This window comes from Eleutherodactylus coqui, chromosome 5 (genome assembly GCF_035609145.1).
Source record: "Eleutherodactylus coqui strain aEleCoq1 chromosome 5, aEleCoq1.hap1, whole genome shotgun sequence".
NCBI lineage: Eukaryota > Metazoa > Chordata > Amphibia > Anura > Eleutherodactylidae > Eleutherodactylus > Eleutherodactylus coqui.
The window spans coordinates 275,234,835-275,254,654 of record NC_089841.1 but is presented as its reverse complement, the minus strand read 5'-3'; the positions used below and the strand labels follow the sequence as shown (position 1 = coordinate 275,254,654).

Here is a 19,820-nt window from a genome sequence, read left to right as displayed (position 1 = left end):
CTCATTTGCGATTTTTACTCTCAAGCCGCGTAGCGCAGAGATAAAATCTGTGATATTGTGATATTGCTCTGTGTTTTCAATTGCTGCTGCCGCCAACCCCATTGAAAGCATAGGGAGGACATCATAGACTGCTGTCACAGCTGTGACAGCTATGGCGGAGGATTCCTTCATCCCCGTGGGGAAGAACTGACATTTGCAGGCAGCAGTTATCTATTATGGTCCAAGAGTATGTCAGCTGCTGCTGAATGCACTGAGACATGGTGTTGGCCCCTTTGACTTCTGGGTGTCCACGCTGGATGAGTGGCTACAGGTTGCACAACATGCTTTAGAGATGCTTGCCTGCCCCATTGCCAGTGTGCTATCAGACAGGGTGCTCAGCACAGCGGGAGGGGGGGGGGGGGGGGGGTGATAACTGACAGACACATCCGCCCGGCCACAGACAATGAGGATCGCCTGACGTTTATAAAAATGAGCCAGGCATGGATTTCACCCAACTTCTGCACCCCCATGGCAGATTCCACTGATTAGTTGCCATACTGGCAATTTTTACTTCCATATGACTGAGCATAGATGTATATCAAAGACCACACTGCCCCCTCAAGGTGTTGGTGTTGTTGCTGGTGGTGGTCGAATTGCTGCTGTTCTCCTTCTCCTGCCATATCTCCTCTTTCTCCCAAAATTAAAATTTTCTAAGAAACATCTGTGGCTCTACAGCTGTTCCTTGGAGAAGGCCCGTACTTGGCTGTTCTGTTCACTTGGTAGAATTTGTCTTTTGCAAGCTTTATGACATTGCGGCACACCGGCAGTCTTGCATAATGACATTTTTGAAAGCTCTACAGTGGTTCCTCAGAGGAGGTCTGTGCTTGAGTCTTGTCTTCATTTGGCAGAATTTCTCCTTATAAACTTTATGACATTGCTTTTAGAAGAAGCAGCTCACCTGCCGTCTTACATGACATAATTGTTGGTGGTTCTTTGGAGAAGGCTTGTGCTTCCGTGTTTTCACCTGATCGAATTTGCTCCTATAAAATTTGTGATATTGCTTTTGACCAAGCACCAAACCTGCTGTCTGTCTTGGCACAATTTTTTATCTAGAAGATCCTATGTGGACCTCCTTTTGTTTTCAGTGACACCGCTGTGCTACAATTGACCCCTGCGCCAATGTACACTATTTTGAACATTTTTTGGGAGGAGCACAGTGTTCCCCAGATGTATGGCTGAATTCCCATGTAATTTGGAGGGGCTTTGTCTACATTGGGGACCTTCTGGAGGGCAAATTAGTGAACCTGATTTTTCACTGCCATTGACTTTAGTGGGAGTTGGAATTGGCTGTCCCTATTTACAATGATTTTCGTGAAATTGTCCTGATGCCGACATCCATATCGTATAGAGAAAGTCCCGCAGCGCTCCTTAGTAATGCACAGCACGTGCAGAGCCCCCTGTGCAGCTGCGGACCTTCAGCCTCAGGTATATTCTGTTAGCAGCAATAAAGTGGCAGCATCAGTGGGGTAATAAGCAAAAAAGAGGTTTATTGCTCCATAAAAGTGACGACGTTTCGACTCGGTGAGTCTTTATCAAGCCTGACACATTGCCATAGGTACAAGGTTTATATAGCAAGTAACATCACAAGACACAAGGACAGCCCCGAGAAGGAGGCGATTAACACAGACTTACCAAACACGTTACAACTAGAGATGAGCGAACGTACTCGTCCGAGCTTGATACTCGTTCGAGTATTAGCGTGTTCGAGATGCTCGTTACTAGAGGCGAGCACCACACGGTGTTCGAGTTACTTTCACTTTCCTCTCTGAGACGTTAGCGCGCTTTTCTGGCCAATAGAAAGACAGGGAAGGCATTACAACTTCCCCCTGTGACGTTCAAGCCCTATACCACCCCCCTGCTGTGAGTGGCTGGGGAGATCAGGTGTCACCCGAGTATATAAATCGGCCCCTCCCGCGGCTCGCCACAGATCGTTCTGACATAGAGGAGGGAAAGTGCTGTTGGTGTCGGAGCTGCTATAGGGAGAGCGTTAGGAGTTATTTTAGGCTTCAAGAACCCCAACGGTCCTTCTTAGGGCCACATCTGACCGTGTGTAGTACTGTTGAGGCTGCTTTTAGAAATGTTGCACAATTTTATTTTTTTTTATATCGGCCGTGCAGAGCATTGCGTCCGCAGTCATTGTACAGAGTATAGGGCCAGTACTGGTGAGGCAGGGAAAGAGATATTCAGGCTATATAGGCAGCGGGCTTTTTCCAAAAAATTGGGGAAAAATACTATATTTGAGCTGCCTGTGACCGTCTTCAGTTTACTGCGTGTCTGCTGGGGGTAGTAGTCCTAATTAATACGCAGCTAAGCGTTACAGCAGGCTTGCGCAAAATTGTTTCCTGGATCTGCTGTCTCTGTTACATCAGCACCGTTATCCCGCCAGAGGGAAACAGTATACATAATATTATACGCTGCCTACAGTATCTATCTGCTGGGGGTAGTAGTCCTAATTAATACGCAGCTAAGCGTTACAGCAGGCTTGCGCAAAATTGTTTCCTGGATCTGCTGTCTCTGTTACATCAGCGCCGTCATCCCGCCAGAGGGAAACAGTATACATAATATTATACGCTGCCTACAGTATCTATCTGCTGGGGGTAGTAGTCCTAATTAATACGCAGCTAAGCGTTACAGCAGGCTTGCGCAAAATTGTTTCCTGGATCTGCTGTCTCTGTTACATCAGCGCCGTTATCCCGCCAGAGGGAAACAGTATACATAATATTATACGCTGCCTACAGTATCTATCTGCTGGGGGTAGTAGTCCTAATTAATACGCAGCTAAGCGTTACAGCAGCCTTGCGCAAAATTGTTTCCTGGATCTGCTGTGCGTTCCGTAAGGGAAGTCAGCCTCCAACCACAGGCCAATAAGCGGCACATTTAATTACAGCGTTCTGTTTCTGCACTACTGGTAATACAGCATGCTGAGGGGTAGGGGTAGGCCTAGAGGACGTGGACGCGGGCGAGGACGCAGAGGCCCAAGTCAGGGTGTGGGCACAGGCCGAGCTCCTGATCCAGGTGTATCGCAGCCGACTGCTGCGGGATTGGGAGATAGGCACGTTTCTGGCGTCCCCACATTCATCTCACAATTAATGGGTCCACGCGGTAGACCTTTATTAGAAAATGAGCAGTGTGAGCAGGTCCTGTCGTGGATGGCAGAAAGTGCATCCAGCAATCTATCGACCACCCAGAATTCTGCGCCGTCCACTGCTGCAACTCTGAATCCTCTGGCTGCTGCTCCTCCTTCCTCCCAGCCTCCTCACTCCATGAAAATGACACATTCTGAGGAGCAGGCAGACTCCCAGGAACTGTTCTCGGGCCCCTGCCCAGAATGGCCCGCAATGGTTCCTCTCCCACCGGAGGAGTTTGTCGTGACCGATGCCCAACCTTTGGAAAGTTCCCAGGGTCTGGGGGATGAGGCTGGGGACTTCCGGCAACTGTCTCAAGAGCTTTCAGTGGGTGAGGAGGACGATGACGATGAGACACAGTTGTCTATCAGTGAGGTAGTAGTAAGGGCAGTAAGTCCGAGGGAGGAGCACACAGAGGATTCGGAGGAAGAGCAGCAGGACGATGAGGTGACTGACCCCACCTGGTTTGCTACGCCTACTGAGGACAGGTCTTCAGAGGGGGAGGCAAGTGCAGCAACAGGGCAGGTTGGAAGAGGCAGTGCGGTGGCCAGGGGTAGAGGCAGGGCCAGACCGAATAATCCACCAACTGTTTCCCAAAGCGCCCCCTAGCGCCATGCCACCCTGCAGAGGCCGAGGTGCTCAAAGGTCTGGCAGTTTTTTACTGAGAGTGCAGACGACCGACGAACAGTGGTGTGCAACCTTTGTCGCGCCAAGATCAGCCGGGGAGCCACCACCACCAGCCTCACCACCACCAGCATGCGCAGACATATGATGGCCAAGCACCCCACAAGGTGGGACGAAGGCCGTTCACCGCCTCCGGTTTGCACCGCTGCCTCTCCCCCTGTGCCCCAACCTGCCACTGAGATCCAACCCCCCTCTCAGGACACAGGCACGACCGTCTCCTTGCCTGCACCCACACCCTCACCTCCGCTGTGCTCGGCCCCATCCACCAATGTCTCTCAGCGCACCGTCCAGCCATCGCTAGCGCAAGTGTTGGAGCGCAAGCGCAAGTACGCCGCCACGCACACACACGCTCAAGCGTTAAACGTGCACATAGCCAAATTTATCGGCCTGGAGATGCTGCCGTATAGGGTTGTGGAAACGGAGGCTTTCAAAGGTATGATGGCGGCCGCGCTACTCAGTTCCCAATCGCCACTACTTTTCCTGATGTGCCGTCCCAGCCCTGCACGACCACATCTCCCGCAACATTGTACGCGCCCTCACCAACGCGGTTACTGCCAAGGTCCACTTAACAACGGACGTGTGGACAAGCACAGGCGGGCAGGGCCACTATATTTCCCTGACGGCACATTGGGTGAATTTAGTGGAGGCTGGGACCGAGTCAGAGCCTGGGACCGCTCACGTCCTACCCACCCCCAGAATTGCGGGCCCCAGCTCGGTGGTGGTATCTGCGGCAATGTATGCTTCCTCCACTAAACCACCCTGCTCCTCCTCCTACGCCACCTGTGTCTCGCAATCAAGATGTGTCAGCAGCAGCACGTCGCCAGCAGTCGGTGTCGCGCGGTGTGGCAGCACAGCAGTGGGCAAGCGTCAGCAGGCCGTGCTGAAACTACTCCCCTTAGGAGAGAAGAGGCACACGGCCCACGAACTGCTGCAGGGTCTGACAGAGCAGACCGACCGCTGGCTTACGCCGCTGAGCCTCCAACCGGGCATGGTCGTGTGTGACAACGGCCGTAACCTGGTGGCGGCTCTGCAGCTCGGCAGCCTCACACACGTGCCATGCCTGGCCCACGTCTTTAATTTGGTGGTTCAGCGCTTTCTGAAAAGCTACCCACGCTTGTCAGACCTGCTCGGAAAGGTGCGCCGGGTCAGCGCACATTTCCGCAAGTCCCACACGGACGCTGCCACCCTGCGGACCCTGCAACATCGGTTTCATCTGCCAGTGCACCGACTGCTGTGCGACGTGCCCACACGGTGGAACTCTACGCTCCACATGTTGGCCAGGCTCTATGAGCAGCGTAGAGCTATAGTGGAATACCAACTCCAACATGGGCGGCGCAGTGGGAGTCAGCCTCCTCAATTCTTTACAGAAGAGTGGGCCTGGTTGGCAGACATCTGCCAGGTCCTTGGAAACTTTGAGGAGTCTACCCAGATGGTGAGCGGCGATGCTACAATCATTAGCGTCACCATTCCTCTGCTATGCCTCTTGAGAAGTTCCCTGCAAAGCATAAAGGCAGACGCTTTGCGCTCGGAAACAGAGGCGGGGGAAGACAGTATGTCGCTGGATAGTCAGAGCACCCTCCTGTCTATATCTCAGCGCGTTGAGGAGGAGGAGGAGGAGGGGGAGGAGGATGAGGAGGAGGGGGAAGAGACAGCTTGGGCCACTGCTGAGGGTACCCATGCTGCTTGCCTGTCATCTTTTCAGCGTGTATGGCCTGAGGAGGAGGAGGAGGAGGATCCTGAAAGTGATCTTCCTAGTGAGGACAGCCATGTGTTGCGTACAGGTACCCTGACACACATGGCTGACTTCATGTTAGGATGCCTTTCTCGTGACCCTCGCGTTACACGCATTCTGGCCACTACGGATTACTGGGTGTACACACTGCTCGACCCACGGTATAAGGAGAACCTTTCCACTCTCATACCCGAAGAGGAAAGGGGTTCGAGAGTGATGCTATACCACAGGACCCTGGCGGACAAACTAATGGTAAAATTCCCATCCGACAGCGCTAGTGGCCGAAGGCGCAGTTCCGAGGGCCAGGTAGCAGGGGAGGCGCGGAGATCAGGCAGCATGTACAGCGCAGGCAGGGGAACACTCTCCAAGGCCTTTGCCAGCTTTATGGCTCCCCAGCAAGACTGTGTCACCGCTCCCCAGTCAAGGCTGAGTCGGCGGGAGCACTGTAAAAGGATGGTGAGGGAGTACGTAGCCGATCGCACGACCGTCCTCCGTGACGCCTCTGCCCCCTACAACTACTGGGTGTCGAAGCTGGACACGTGGCCTGAACTCGCGCTGTATGCCCTGGAGGTGCTTGCTTGTCCTGCGGCTAGCGTCCTGTCAGAGAGGGTGTTTAGTGCGGCTGGGGGAATCATCATAGATAAGCGTACCCGCCTGTCAACCGACAGTGCCGACAGGCTTACACTCATCAAGATGAACAAAGCCTGGATTTCCCCAGACTTCTGTTCTCCACCAGCGGACAGCAGCGATACGTAAGCAATACGTAGGCTGCACCCGCGGATGGAAGCATTGTTCTCTATCACCATCAAAAACGTGGACCTTTTAGCTTCATCAATCTGTGTATTCTATTCATCCTCCTCCTCCTGAAACCTCACGTAATCACGCCGAACGGGCAATTTTTCTTAGGCCCACAAGGCTCAGTCATATAATTTTTGTAAACAATGTTTATACGTTTCAATTCTCATTAAAGCGTTGAAACTTTCACCTGAACCAATTTTTATTTTAACTGGGCTGCCTCCAGGCCTAGTTACCAATTAAGCCACATTAACCAAAGCGATTAATGGGTTTCACCTGCCCTCTTGGTTGGGCATGGGCAATTTTTCTGACGTACATTAGTACTGTTGGTACACCAATTTTTTTGGGCCCTCGCCTACAGTGTAATCCAATTAATTTTTTGCCCACCTGCATTAAAGCTGACATTACCTCAGCTGTGCTGGGCACTGCAATGGGATATACTTATGTACCGCCGGTGGCTTCCTGGCACCCACCCATACTGTCGGTCCACACGGAGTTGTAACTGCATGTGTCCACTTCTAAAGAACCCCAGTCTGACTGGGGCATGCAGTGTGGGCCGAAGCCCACCTGCATTAAACATGACATTACCTCAGCTGTGCTGGGCAATGCAATGGGATATATTTATGTACCGCCGGTGGCTTCCTGGCACCCACCCATGCCGTGGGTCCACACGGAGTTGTAACTGCATGTGTCCACTTCTAAAGAGCCCCAGTCTGACTGGGGCATGCAGTGTGGGCCGAAGCCCACCTGCATTAAACATGACATTACCTCAGCTGTGATGGGCAATGCAATGGGATATATTTATGTACCGCCGGTGGCTTTCTGGCACCCACCCATGCTGTCGGTCCACAGGGACTTCACAATAAGGAGTTGTACCTGCCTGTGTCTATGAATTAAAAACTCCGGTCAGGTTGGGGCATGCAGTGTGGGCCGAAGCCCACCTGCATTTAATCGGACGTTACCTCAGCTGTGATGGGCAATGCAATGGGATATATTTATGTACCGCCGGTGGATTCCAGGGAGCCACCCATGCTGTGGGTGCACACGGAATTCCCATTGCGGAGTTGTACCTGCCTGTGACTATTTATAAAAAAACGCGGTCTGACTGGGGCATGCAGACACCTTGACAGAATGAATAGTGTGTGGCACATGGGTTCCCCATTGCTATGCCCACGTGTGCAGCTCCAGATGGAGGTGGCACAGGATTATATTTCTTATTGCTTCTGTACAGCATTGTGGGCTATCGCCCCACTCCTTTTAAAGAGGGTCGCTGCCTAGCCGTGCCAACCCTCTGCAGTGTGTGCCTGCGGTTCCTCCTCATGACAGATGCACTTATAAATAGACATGAGGGTGGTGTGGCTAAGAGGCCAGCGTGTGGCATGAGGGCAGCTGAAGGCTGCGCAGGGACACTTTGGTGTGTGCTGTGGACACTGCGTCGTACGGGGGGGGGGGGGGGTTGTTGGGCAGCATGTAACCCAGGAGAAGTGGCAGTGGAGTGTCATGCAGGCAGTGATTGTGCTTTGTTGTAGCTAGTGTGGTGCTTAGCTAAGGTATGCCATGCTAATGAGGGCTTTTCAGAAGTAAAAGTTGTTGGGAGGGGGGGGGCACTCTTGCAGCTATTGTGGCTTAATAGTGGGACCTGGGAACTTGAGATGCAGCCCAACATGTAGCCCCTCGCCTGCCCTATGCGTTTCTGTGTCCTTCCCATCACTTTCTTGAATTGCCCCGATTTTCACAAACGAAAACCTTAGCGAGCATCGGCGATATACAAAAATGCTCGGGTCGCCCATTGACTTCAATCGGGTTCGTTACTCGAAACGAACCCTTGAGCATCGCGGGAAGTTCGTCCCGAGTAACGAGCACCCAAGCATTTTGGTGCTCGCTCATCTCTAGTTACAACACATAAACATAGATTCTGTAATAGCTGTAAAGACTCCATGTGTTGGGCCGCTCCAGACGTACACGCTGTATACAGCGTCTGAATAATCACAGCTCGCATGCGCGGACCAGCGGGTGACCTCAAAATCGCGTCATCGGTTCATTGCACATGCGCGAATCGCCAACCGCGGTGACGAAACATGGCGCCGGCAGAAGAGAGACGTCCGGGACGCATATTTCCCTTTTCAGCCGCAGTTCTCTGGCGCGGCGCATTCAGCCAATCAGCTGGCTGGAATCGGCACCACGTAACTACACAGCGTGCACGCGGATTGCCTTCAGCAGCCATGCACTACACACTACAGTTAAGCAGCACGGGGTTAGGTTTAGGGTTAGGGTTAACTAAACCTAACCCTAACCACAACCCTAAACACTAAACCTAACCCTATACCTAACCCTATACCTAACCCTAAACCCTAACCCTAAACACTAAACCTAACCCTATACCTAACCCTATACCTAACCCTATACCTAACCCTATACCCTAACCCTAAACCCTAACCCTAACCCTAACCCTATACCCTAAACACTAAACCTAACCCTATACCTAACCCTAAACCTAACCCTAAACCCTAACCCTAAACACTAAACCTAACCCTAAACCTAACCCTAACCCTAAACCTAACCCTAAACCCTAACCCTAAACACTAAACCTAACCCTAACCCTCAACCCTAACCCTAAACAATAAAACCTAACCCTACACCTAACCCTAAACACTAAACCTAACCCTATACCTAACCCTAAACCCTAACCCTAAACACTAAACCTAACCCTATACCTAACCCTAAACACTAAACCTAACCCTATACCTAACCCTAAACCCTTACCCTGTGCTGCTTAACTGTAGTGTGTAGTGCACCGCTGCTGAAGGCAATGTGCGTGCACGCTGTGTAGTCATGTGGTGCCGATTCCAGCCAGCTGATTGGCTGAATGCGCCGCGCCGGAGAACTGCGGCTGAAAAGGGTAATATGCGTCCCGGACTGCTTAACCTAAGAGTAAACTGCTAATATGCGTCCCGGACGTCTCTCTTCTGCTGGCGCCATGTTTTGACTGGCTGAGACGGTCCGTCACCGCGGTTGGCGCAATGAGCCGATGACGTGATTTTGAGGTCACCCGCTGGTCCGCGCATGCGAGCTGTGATTATTCAGACGCTGTATACAGCGTGTACGTCTGGAGCGGCCCAACACATGGAGTCTTTACAGCTATTACAGAATCTATGTTTATGTGTTGTAACGTGTTTGGTAAGTGTGTGTTAATCCCTCCTTCTCGGGGCTGTCCTTGTGTCTTGTGATGTTACTTGCTATATAAACCTTGTACCTATGGCAATGTGTCAGGCTTGATAAAGACTCACCTAGTCGAAACGTCGTCACTTTTATGGAGCAATAAACCTCTTTTTTGCCTATTACCCCACTGATGCTGCCACTTTATTGCCGACATGAACTGATTATTGCACTAATTGTTCATCACTACTAATAAGGAATAATTATCTAATGGAATTGGGCTGCTAAGGGCAAGGACACATGATCCGGCCTCGCAGACAGCCAATGTTTACCTCAACATCATCTCTCTATTGATCACCACAGGTCAATTACAAAAAACTGTAACTGCTGCTGAACCACAGCAAAAATCAGTGATTTTGCCAGAGTGAAGTTTTGCAGTAGACCAAGTGTTAAGGGAGGCAGGGATGGTGCGACTGCAGCGGTAGGTTTCCAGATGGTGGTTCCTCAGCAGACCCGGGTACATCCATTGGCCCAGTTGCACTGAGCTGACAACATATGGGTTCTCAGCCAACAAATCAGACCAGACTGGTGGCGAGGTAACGGCAAGTATTTTATGAACTCCAAATTTATTAACAGGAACTTACAGCGGTTTTGCCAGTGTTAACTCTTTGCATTCAGGCTCTTGCCATAGAAGACAGGGCTGCACAGAGTCCAACAGATCTCAAGCATCAGGTCAGCGTGCGGCTTTACAGCAGCTTAGTCCCGGTGCCCTTTTATATTCACTCCATCAGGTCAGCGTGCGGCTTTACAGCAGCTTAGTCCCGGTACCCTTTTATATTCACTCCATCAGGTCAATCTGCTTGCTCTGCACTCCGTGAGCCGAGAAGGAATATCCTTGCATGTCTCAACCAGCATCTTCTCCCTCAAAACACAACACACAAGACGCGCTCCTTTTATCTCCTCCCTCCTAACCTCGCATTGTCGGAGAGATCTCGTCCTTGTGCATTGTCATCACAATTTAGATTACATCCAATAGTGGTAATATACGGCGCTTGGTCCTTGGCTTTAATCCCGTCCAATAGCAGATGTATGGCGCAAGAAAAAAGCCTCTGCTCCTGTAATCAAGCATGAGCAGGTCAGGTCCCTTGTTGTACTTTCGGCCTTCTCCTTTCCAGGGTAGAGAGTGCTCAATGAGCACTATGTACTAAAAAGTGAAAGTGGAAGTATTATTTCCACTATGCGACCCAGTGATCATGTAACCGACGGGAGCTCCTTGTTACAGCAGAGCTGCAGGGTCCTAGCAGACCCCGATCAGCTCTGTCAGTGACTGATGTCACTAAAGGGGATGTCTTCCCTGTAACTGGGGCTCCTATGGATGTGGCTCCTATGGATGCCCCAACTACAGTGGGAGAGTGGGAAATAAAAAAAAAGATAAAAAGGACCATGTTAATGACCCCCAGAGGACTTATATGACATCATGCAGGACAAAGATGGTAAAAACATAGTTACAAAAACAAGTTAAAAAAATTACAGAATACAATAAAAATATATACATAAAAAAGAAATAACCCGACGCCAATCAAAACCGTCGCCGTGTGCGCCCTGCAATCCAAGACTATACGAATTATAGATCAAAACGTCCAAAACAAAATGAGGAACCCGATCGCCTGCGTAAATATACAAATTAAAAAAAACACAACTATAAATTAAAAAAATAAAATTTCCCTTGATAAAACTAAAAAATGGGAAAAAAAAGTCAGTGAAAAAAGATATTAAAAAAACAGCCCGATATGTCACAGCTGAAGGAAAGAAAATATAGCAGTAAAACCACCACAGGGGTAAAACCCCTAAAAAGCGACTGGTCCTTTAGGACGGAAACAACCTGGTCCTTGAAGGGTTAAAGCAACAGTTTCCTCCTATAACATTTAGAAACAAACAGGATACATAAAAGACACAAAAGCACAGAATGTAGAGGTGGTCCCACATTACAAAGGGACATGATGAGCCCGACAGCATCACCGACCCCTCAGCTGCCGCCTCCGGGACAGAGAACTTACTAGGGAACATGAGGAGGGGAAACTCCAGGGTTCCCCTTTAACTATGGAAGCTTGCGTTCTCACATTTTGGCCGGGGAGCTTAGATGGCACTCTTGGCTCTTTTACATACAAAAATGAGAGACCTTAAAGGGGTCCTCCCAACAAAAACATGTATCACCTATCCACAGGACACATGCTAAATGTTTGATCGCTGGGGGTCTGACAGCTGGAACCCCCTGGCATCAGGAGAGCAGTATACCCCAAGTCTGCCGCGGCATTTGAAGTGCTGGTATACACGTCATCGCAGCTCCACCTACTAACTCTGCAGGAAGCTGAGCAATTTACTGGGCTATGGCCGACTGCATGCAACCAACTTGGATTCCAGATGCAGGATTCTGCGGCGGGATCCAACCCTGTACCCAGACGGCATCCACACGAGCCTGTCTTCTTTATCTGTACCGCATATGGTCCGGACAGTTTGCCGCCGGATGTGCCCAGTACAGGTTTTCCCATGCCATCGCTAGGCGATGATGCGGAATCCGCGACTTGTTCTCAATGTTGATTGTGGACGGGCCGTGGCTTGGACAGCTTCCATTGACTTCAGTGGAAACCATCCATGTGGACACCGCACTGAACTAGAGCATGCTGCGATTTTTTTCTCCGCAAGCGGAAAATTGCAATTGTTTTCTGCTCGTGTGTAGGAAAAAGCACTTGTTACGTCTGCATAGAACGTGCTGGACCAGCAACTGCAGACGTGCACAGTACTTACATAGTAACATAGTATGTAAGGCCGAATAAAGACAATGTCCATCTAGTCCAGCCTGTAAGACCCTTTTTGTTGATCCAGAGGAAGGCAAAAAACCCCAAGAGACAGAAGCCAATTAGCCCTTTTTGGGGAAAAATTCCTTCCCGACTCCCTAATGGCAATCAGACTGTTCCCTGGATCAACCCCTAATAGTTCCTCCCTGACTGTAGACCCGGATCACCAACCCCGCTGGTCACCTACTGTCTATATCCTGTAATATCATAAAGAGACATCTAGTCCCTCTTAAACTGCTCTATGGATTTTGCCATCACCACGTCCTCAGGCAGAGAGTTCCACAGTCTCACTGCTCTTACAGTAAAGAACCCCCTTCTGTGTTGGTGATGAAACCTGCTTTCCTCTAGACGTAGCGGATGCCCTCTTGTTACCGTTGCAGTCCGGGGTGTAAACAGATCCTGGCAGAGATCCTTGTATTGTCCCCTCATGTACTTATACATGGTTATTTGGTCGCCTCTTAACCTTCTTTTTTCCGGGGTGAATAATCCCAGTTTTGGTGCCTCTCTGGGTATTCCAGTCCCGTCATTCCATGTATTAGTTTAGTTGCCCTTCTTTGAACCCCCTCCAGCACTGTGACATCTTTCCTGAGCCCCGGTGACCAGAACTGTGCGCAGTATTCCATGTGAGGCCTGACAAGTGCCTTATATAGTGGGAGGATAATGTTCTCGCCCCTCGCCCCTATACCTCTTTTACTGCACCCCAAGACTTTATTTGCCTTTGCAGCAGCTGACTGGCATTGGTTACTCCAGTTAAGTCTATAATCCACTAGTACCCCCAGGTCTTTTCCCTAGCGGTACCCCATTAAGCGAATATTGGTGACATCCGTTTCTCCTGCCCATGTGCATAACCTTACATTTATCAACATTGAACTTCATTTGCCATTTTTCTCCCCAAGCCCCCGGCTTATCTCGGTCCGTTTGTAGCCGTACATTGTCCTCCGTTGCATTAATTATATTGTATAATTTAGTGTCATCTGCAAATATTGATATTTTGCTGTGCGGCCCCTCTATCAGGTCATTGATAAATATATTAAACAGAGTGGGGCCTAATACTGAGCCCTTTGGCACCCCACTACAGTGTTTTCCCGAAAATAAGACAGTGGCTTATATTAATTTTGTTCAAAAAGGTTTAACTTTTTTTACATGTATAGCTGCCTGGACACTATTTAAATTGACTTTTTAAATTAACTGTTAGCAGGGCTTAATTTTGGAGTAGGGCTTATATTTCAAGCATCCTCAAAAAGCCTGAAAAATCATTTTGCATTCTCAAAAATTCTGGAAAATCATGCTATGTCTTATTTTCAGGGAAACGGGGTAGTAACGGTGGCCCGATTAGAGTATGATCCATTTATTACCACCCTCTGCTTTCTATCGTTGAGCCAATTCTTTACCCAGATACACACATTTTCGCCCAGTCCGAGCTGCCTCATTTTGTATATTAGCCTATTATGCGGCACGGTGTCAAAGGCTTTAGAGAAGTCCAGATATACAAGATCAATAGATTCTCCCTGGTCCAGCCTTACTTCATCGTAGAAACTGATCAGATTAGTCTTACATGATCGCCCCCTCATGAATCCATGCTGGTGAGGAGTTATTCCGTTGTTCTCCTTGAGGCATGGGCGGAGTGTCAGGGGGTGCTGGGGTCGCAATGGCGACCCGGCCCTTGAGCTTAAGGGGGCCCAGAGGTCGCCCTCCCACCATTAACAAACATACATTCATGCCGCGCTGTCAGCCGTGCAGTCCAGCCGACAGGATGAGCCAGAGAGGAAGCCGGGGAGGGGTGAGGAGAAGGAGGTGCCCCGGGGGGATGCACGGCACAGCACTGTGTAACAGGATGATGTCATCGTGCACTGTGTAACAGGATGATGTCATCGTGCACGTCGGTCCGTATGTGCCCTGCTGCTGCTGCTGAGGGTCACGAACTGCAGTTCATTCTGGTATGTGTGCTTTTAGGTGGATCATTTGCTTAGTGGGGATGGCTTTTGGACTGAGGGGCAGCAAGGGTTGATGTTCTGCCGCTCTGCTACCTGAATGCTGCTATTGGACAGAGTGGGCTAGTGGGGAAGGGAAGGGGGCAACTGTGGACAATTCTTTTTCAGATCATTATATATATATATAATGCATAAAAAGTCATAGAATGTTATATAACTTTGTCCTGGACCCCTTTTAAATTGAAACGGACCCACTAATGAGCTGCAGATTTCTTTTCCACCTTCATAAACCCACCACTATCAATGTTTATTGTCAGGGGAAGCTGCGGTCAGTCAATTTAACCCCTTAGGCCGCCTGCAGAAGGCGGGGTCAGATCCGGCTGCAAGAATTCTCGCAGCGGGACCCGACCCGAGCGCCTGCAGAGAGCAGCGCGTCACTCACCTGCTCCCGCGGCCTCGGATCTTTCATGTGGCGGCTGCCGGGCATGCGCAGAGCGGAGCCGGCGGCCGGTGAGTGCGGCACAGAAATAGAGCATGCCGCGATTTGTTTGCCGCGCGACATTTCGAGCGGCCAAGTCGCGGCCCTCTGTAGAGGATTGCGTTTGTTAGCGCAATCCTATGGCAGCTTCCAGGGGTGGAAATTCCACGGGAAATCCCGCTGCAGAATTTCCGCCCGTCTGCAGGCGGTCTTAGTACCAAAGCCTCTTTGCGTCTTTTTCAGTTCTTTTCATCGTCGTAATCCAAAAACCATGACTTTTACATTTTTCCGTCAACATGGCCGTATGAGGACTTGCTTTTGCAGGACAAGTTGTATTTTTTAACCCCTTAAGGACATGGCCTATTTTGGGCTTAAAGGGGTTGTCCCACGCCGAAACTGGTTTTCTTTTTTTATTCAATAGGCCCCCTCGTTCGGCGCGAGACAAACCCAAGGGATGGGTTAAAAAAAAAAAAGTTTAGTACTTACCCGAATCCCCGCGCTGCGGCAACTTCTTACTTACCTTACCAAGATGGCCGCTGGGATCTTCACCCACGATGCACCGCGGGTCTTCTCCCATGGTGCACCGTGGGCTCTGTGCGGTCCATTGCCGATTCCAGCCTCCTGATTGGCTGGAATCGGCACACGTGACGGAGCGGAGCTACGAGGACCAGCTCTCCGGCACGAGCGGCCCCATTCACCAGGGAGAAGACCGGACTGCGCAAGCGCGTCTAATCGGGCGATTAGACGCTGAAATTAGACGGATCCATGGAGACGAGGACGCTAACAACGGAGCAGGTAAGTGAATAACTTCTGTATGGCTCATAATTAATGCACGATGTACATTACAAAGTGCATTAATATGGCCATACAGAAGTGTATAACCCCACTTGCTTTCGCGGGACAACCCCTTTAAGGACGCAACGATTTTTAGCAGATTTTTATCTCCATTTTTCAAAAGCCATAACTTTTTTATTTTTCCGTCGCTGCGGCCGTATAAGGGCTTGTTTTTTGCGAACTGTAGTTTTTATTGGTGCCATTTTTGGGAACATAGACTATATTGTAAAACTTAATTATTTTTTTTTTATGATAACAGGGAGAGAAAACGTATCAATTCTGCCATAGATTTTTTGGGTTTTTTTTTACAGCGTTAATCATGCAGCATAAATGACACAATACATTTTTTCTGCGGGTCGGTACGGTTACAACGAGACCAAAATTCTAATATTTGTTTTTAGGTTTTTCTACTTTTCTGCAATAAAAACCCTTTTTTTTTTAAATCTTTTTTTTTTTTTTATATCGCTGCATTCAAAGTCCTGTAACTTTTTTATTTTTCCATGGGCGGAGCTCTGTGGGGGCTTATTTTTTGTGAGATGACCTGTAGCTTTTATTGGTACCATTTTGGGGAATGTACAGCTTTTTTGATCACTTTTATTGCATTTTTTGGAAGGCAAAATGCTAAAAATTAGCATTTTGCCTCTGTTTTTTAGCTTTTTTTCTACACTTTTTGCCATACAAAATAAAAAGCGTGTTCAACTTTTTGTACACATCGTTACAGACGCGTCAATACCAAATATGTGGGGTTTTAATTTTTTTTTACCTTATCTTTTTTTTACACCATCTGAGTCCCTCTGAGGGACTTAAAGCACTGCACTGATGATCAATGTGATAAGGCATGGCAGGACTTCTGTCCTGCCATGCCTTATCGCTTATACAGCAATCCCAGGCACTGGCAACGCAAGATGCCATGGCTACAGGCCGGGCTCTCTACGATCTATATAGATCGCGGCAGGGAAGGGGTTAACAGCGGGAGGCGCATCTCCGATGCACCCCAGCTGGCTATGAAGCACTTCAGCCAACCACAATCAGAGCTACCAGCAGGCGGGGATTTTAAATCCCCGGCTGCTGATAGCTCAGAACTACAGAGTCGGGGACAGCGCCAGAAGTCGCGGCTGAGCCCCGGCAGCTGAAGGGAGGTGAGTATTGTTTTTTTAAAATTTTTGCCACAGATGTGGCAGATGTAGCAGCAGGGAATTCTTTTAACTAGCGGGGGTGAAGGAAACATCTGCCGCATGCGGCACATGTGTTCTTCATGCCCGCTGGGGTCACAGCAGTGGCGGAGGGGTAATTTTTTTTTTGTTTTGCACTAAAATGTTTCTTTTTCAGGGAAGGGCTTATATGTAAAGCCCTTCCCTGAAAAAGAATGCAGGGGGCCGGCAGAGCATTGTTTTCAATGGAGCCGCCGGCAGCAGCCACAGCTCCAGTGACAACAAGCACGCAGCTGTGTTAACGCGTGCTTTTGCTCGTACCTAGGTGCGAATGTATGTACACACCTAAGTACGCACAAAAACACGCTCGTGTGAACCCACCCTTAATGAAAATAAAATAAGTTTATATTTGTAAGCTTTTCCCCTATTATTACTGGGGGGGGGGCACGCGGGCCCACAAGCCTGTAGGTACGCCCCTGCCTTGAGGTACTTGTCGATGGCATCTCTCAGAAACCCCCCAAATATTTTTCCAGTTACTGAAGTGAGACTTACCAGCCTGTAGTTACCAGGCTCTCTTTTGGACCCCTTTTTGTATATTGGAACCACGTTGGCAATGCGCCAATCCAGTGGTACAACCCCGGTCTTGATAGTGTCCACAAATATTAGATATAGCGGCCTAGCTATCACATCACTTAGTTTCCTTAGTACCCTTGGGTGTATTCCATCTGGGCCCGGTGATTTATCGATTTTAATCTTCTGTAACCGACTCTGCACTTCCTCCTGTGTTAGGTATGACATATGTAGCGGGGGGGGGGGGGGGGCAGGTTATTTTGGTCCCCTGCATCTCATGTGACATTTCTTTTTCGTTCGTGAATACACTTGAAAAGAAACTATTTAATAGATTTGCCTTCCCTCCATCGTCTTTAATGATTTCTCCTGCATTATTTGTTAAAGGGCCTTTGCACTCAGTGCAAATCCTTTTGCTGTTAATATAGTTGAAGAATAGTTTCAGGTTGTTTTTGTTCTCTTTGGCGATCCGTCTTTCTGCTTCCTCCTTGGCAGTTTTGATCGTATCTTTCGATCTGCTATCTATATACCATCTATCTATTCATCCATCTATCTATATACTATCTATCTATATACTATCTATTCATCTATCTATCTATCTATCTATATACTATCTATCTCTAGATAGTATATAGATAGAAGATAGATAGTATATAGATAGATGGATTGATAGTATATAGATAGTTATGGGATAGATAGTATATAGATATAGATAGTATATAGATAGATAGATAGTGTATAGATAGTAGATAGATAGATAGTGTATAGATAGTGTATAGATAGTGTATAGATAGTGTATAGATAGTATATAGATAGATAGATAGATAGATATGAGATAGATAGATAGATAGATAGATAGATAGATAGATAGATAGACAGATATGGGATAGATAGATAGTATATAGATATGGGATAGATAGATAGTATATAGATAGATAGCAGATAGATAGATATGGGATAGATAGATAGTATATAGATAGATAGCAGATAGATAGATAGATAGATAGTATATAGATAGCAGCTAGGTAGATGGTATATAGATAGATAGTAGATAGATAGTATATAGATAGATATGGGATACATAGATAGTATATAGATAGCAGATAGATAGATAGTATATATATATAGATAGATAGATAGATAAAGGAGGGAGACAGACACACACATATGCACTTACCCCAGGGACTGGTCCACTTCTCCTTCATGTGACAGCAGCAGCAACTCAGAAGCTACCCGTTCAGCAGGAAGCAGGTGGTAGCACATGATCATTGTGCTTTGCCACCCCATGTGACTTCTTCCCTCCTCCCCTGCCGACCAATGTGAGTTCCTCCCTCCTCCTCCCTGCTCTGCCGAGCCTTCCTCTCACGCTGGCTGTTCCGGCTGCCGCATGATGAGAATTTTTCTTCAGTCAGAATGGCCAGCGATTAATGCACTAAATGTGCATGTTGGTATTGCGGATGGCGGCCTCAGGGCCCCCTGAGCGCAGCGGCCGGGTCGCCATGGCGACCCCAGCACCCCCTGATGCTACGCCTAAGGGCTTACTCCCATCTTTTATCTTATTGTTGGATATGCATATTGGGGGAATCTATCTATCTATCTATCTATCTATCTATCTATCTATCTATCTATCTATCTATCTATCTATCTATCTATCCATCCTTACGGTTTGCTGTACACCCCAATGCTGTGACCCTCTATGTTTTATAGACGATAAGGAGATGGTTCCCGGTCCAGGAGTCTACAGACCTGAGAAGTGCCTTCTTCCATCACATCGGAAGCCACCATCATACTCTCTGAGCTCCAGAACGCGCTACAGAACAGTGGATCAGGTACCAGCTCCAAACACGTATTCGCTGCCTCCAGTGGTGGGTCCCCATGTCCCTGTGAAAGTCTCTGCCCCTGCCTTCAGTCTCTCTGGCCGGACACATCATGGGGGTCATTCTGAAGATCTGGCTCAAACACCGGGTCCAGCGCACTATAACCAGGCAGATAATAGTAGCTACATGCGAAGAGGTCCAGCTTACTCCATGCTTGGGAGACACCAGACCTCAAAAGTAGAGTTTGTCACCCCGGGTCCTGGTGCTCACAGTCCAGAGAAAGCAACCTATCACAAGAAGAAAGCACCTGCATACTCTATGGGAATTCGACATTCTGAATATACTACGCCTCTTATAATAGAAGTACCCAACTGACTTTTACCATCATGTCATAAAGCTACATAAGTCTTAAATCAAGATACATCACATAAAACATTTCCATCTATGAACTGTATATTAACATGTTAGCGACCTAATAGTCAGTGTGAACGGAAAGTCCTGGATTATTGTGACTACTTAACATGATTTACCTCCGCATCAGGCCTCCTTCATGTGAGCGACAAAGTCGTGCGATTTTCTCGTGTTGCTACAAACTGCATGTATGTGAAGCCCGTGCCGTCCTACGGGTTCCTTCACACATGCGATGTTTTTTAGCA

The 19,820-nt window shown here is 48.6% G+C and overlaps 1 protein-coding gene across 1 annotated transcript in view; it reads left to right on the top strand.

Moving 5' to 3' along the window:
* CIMAP1D (CIMAP1 family member D) overlaps positions 1-19,539 on the top strand; it is a 46,515-nt gene extending 26,976 nt beyond the window's left edge. The window contains exon 4 of the mRNA XM_066602078.1: positions 19,055-19,539. Within this exon, the coding sequence (XP_066458175.1) occupies positions 19,055-19,539 (485 nt within the window). The remainder of the gene's footprint in view (positions 1-19,054) is intronic.
* Positions 19,540-19,820: the final 281 nt, after the last annotated feature.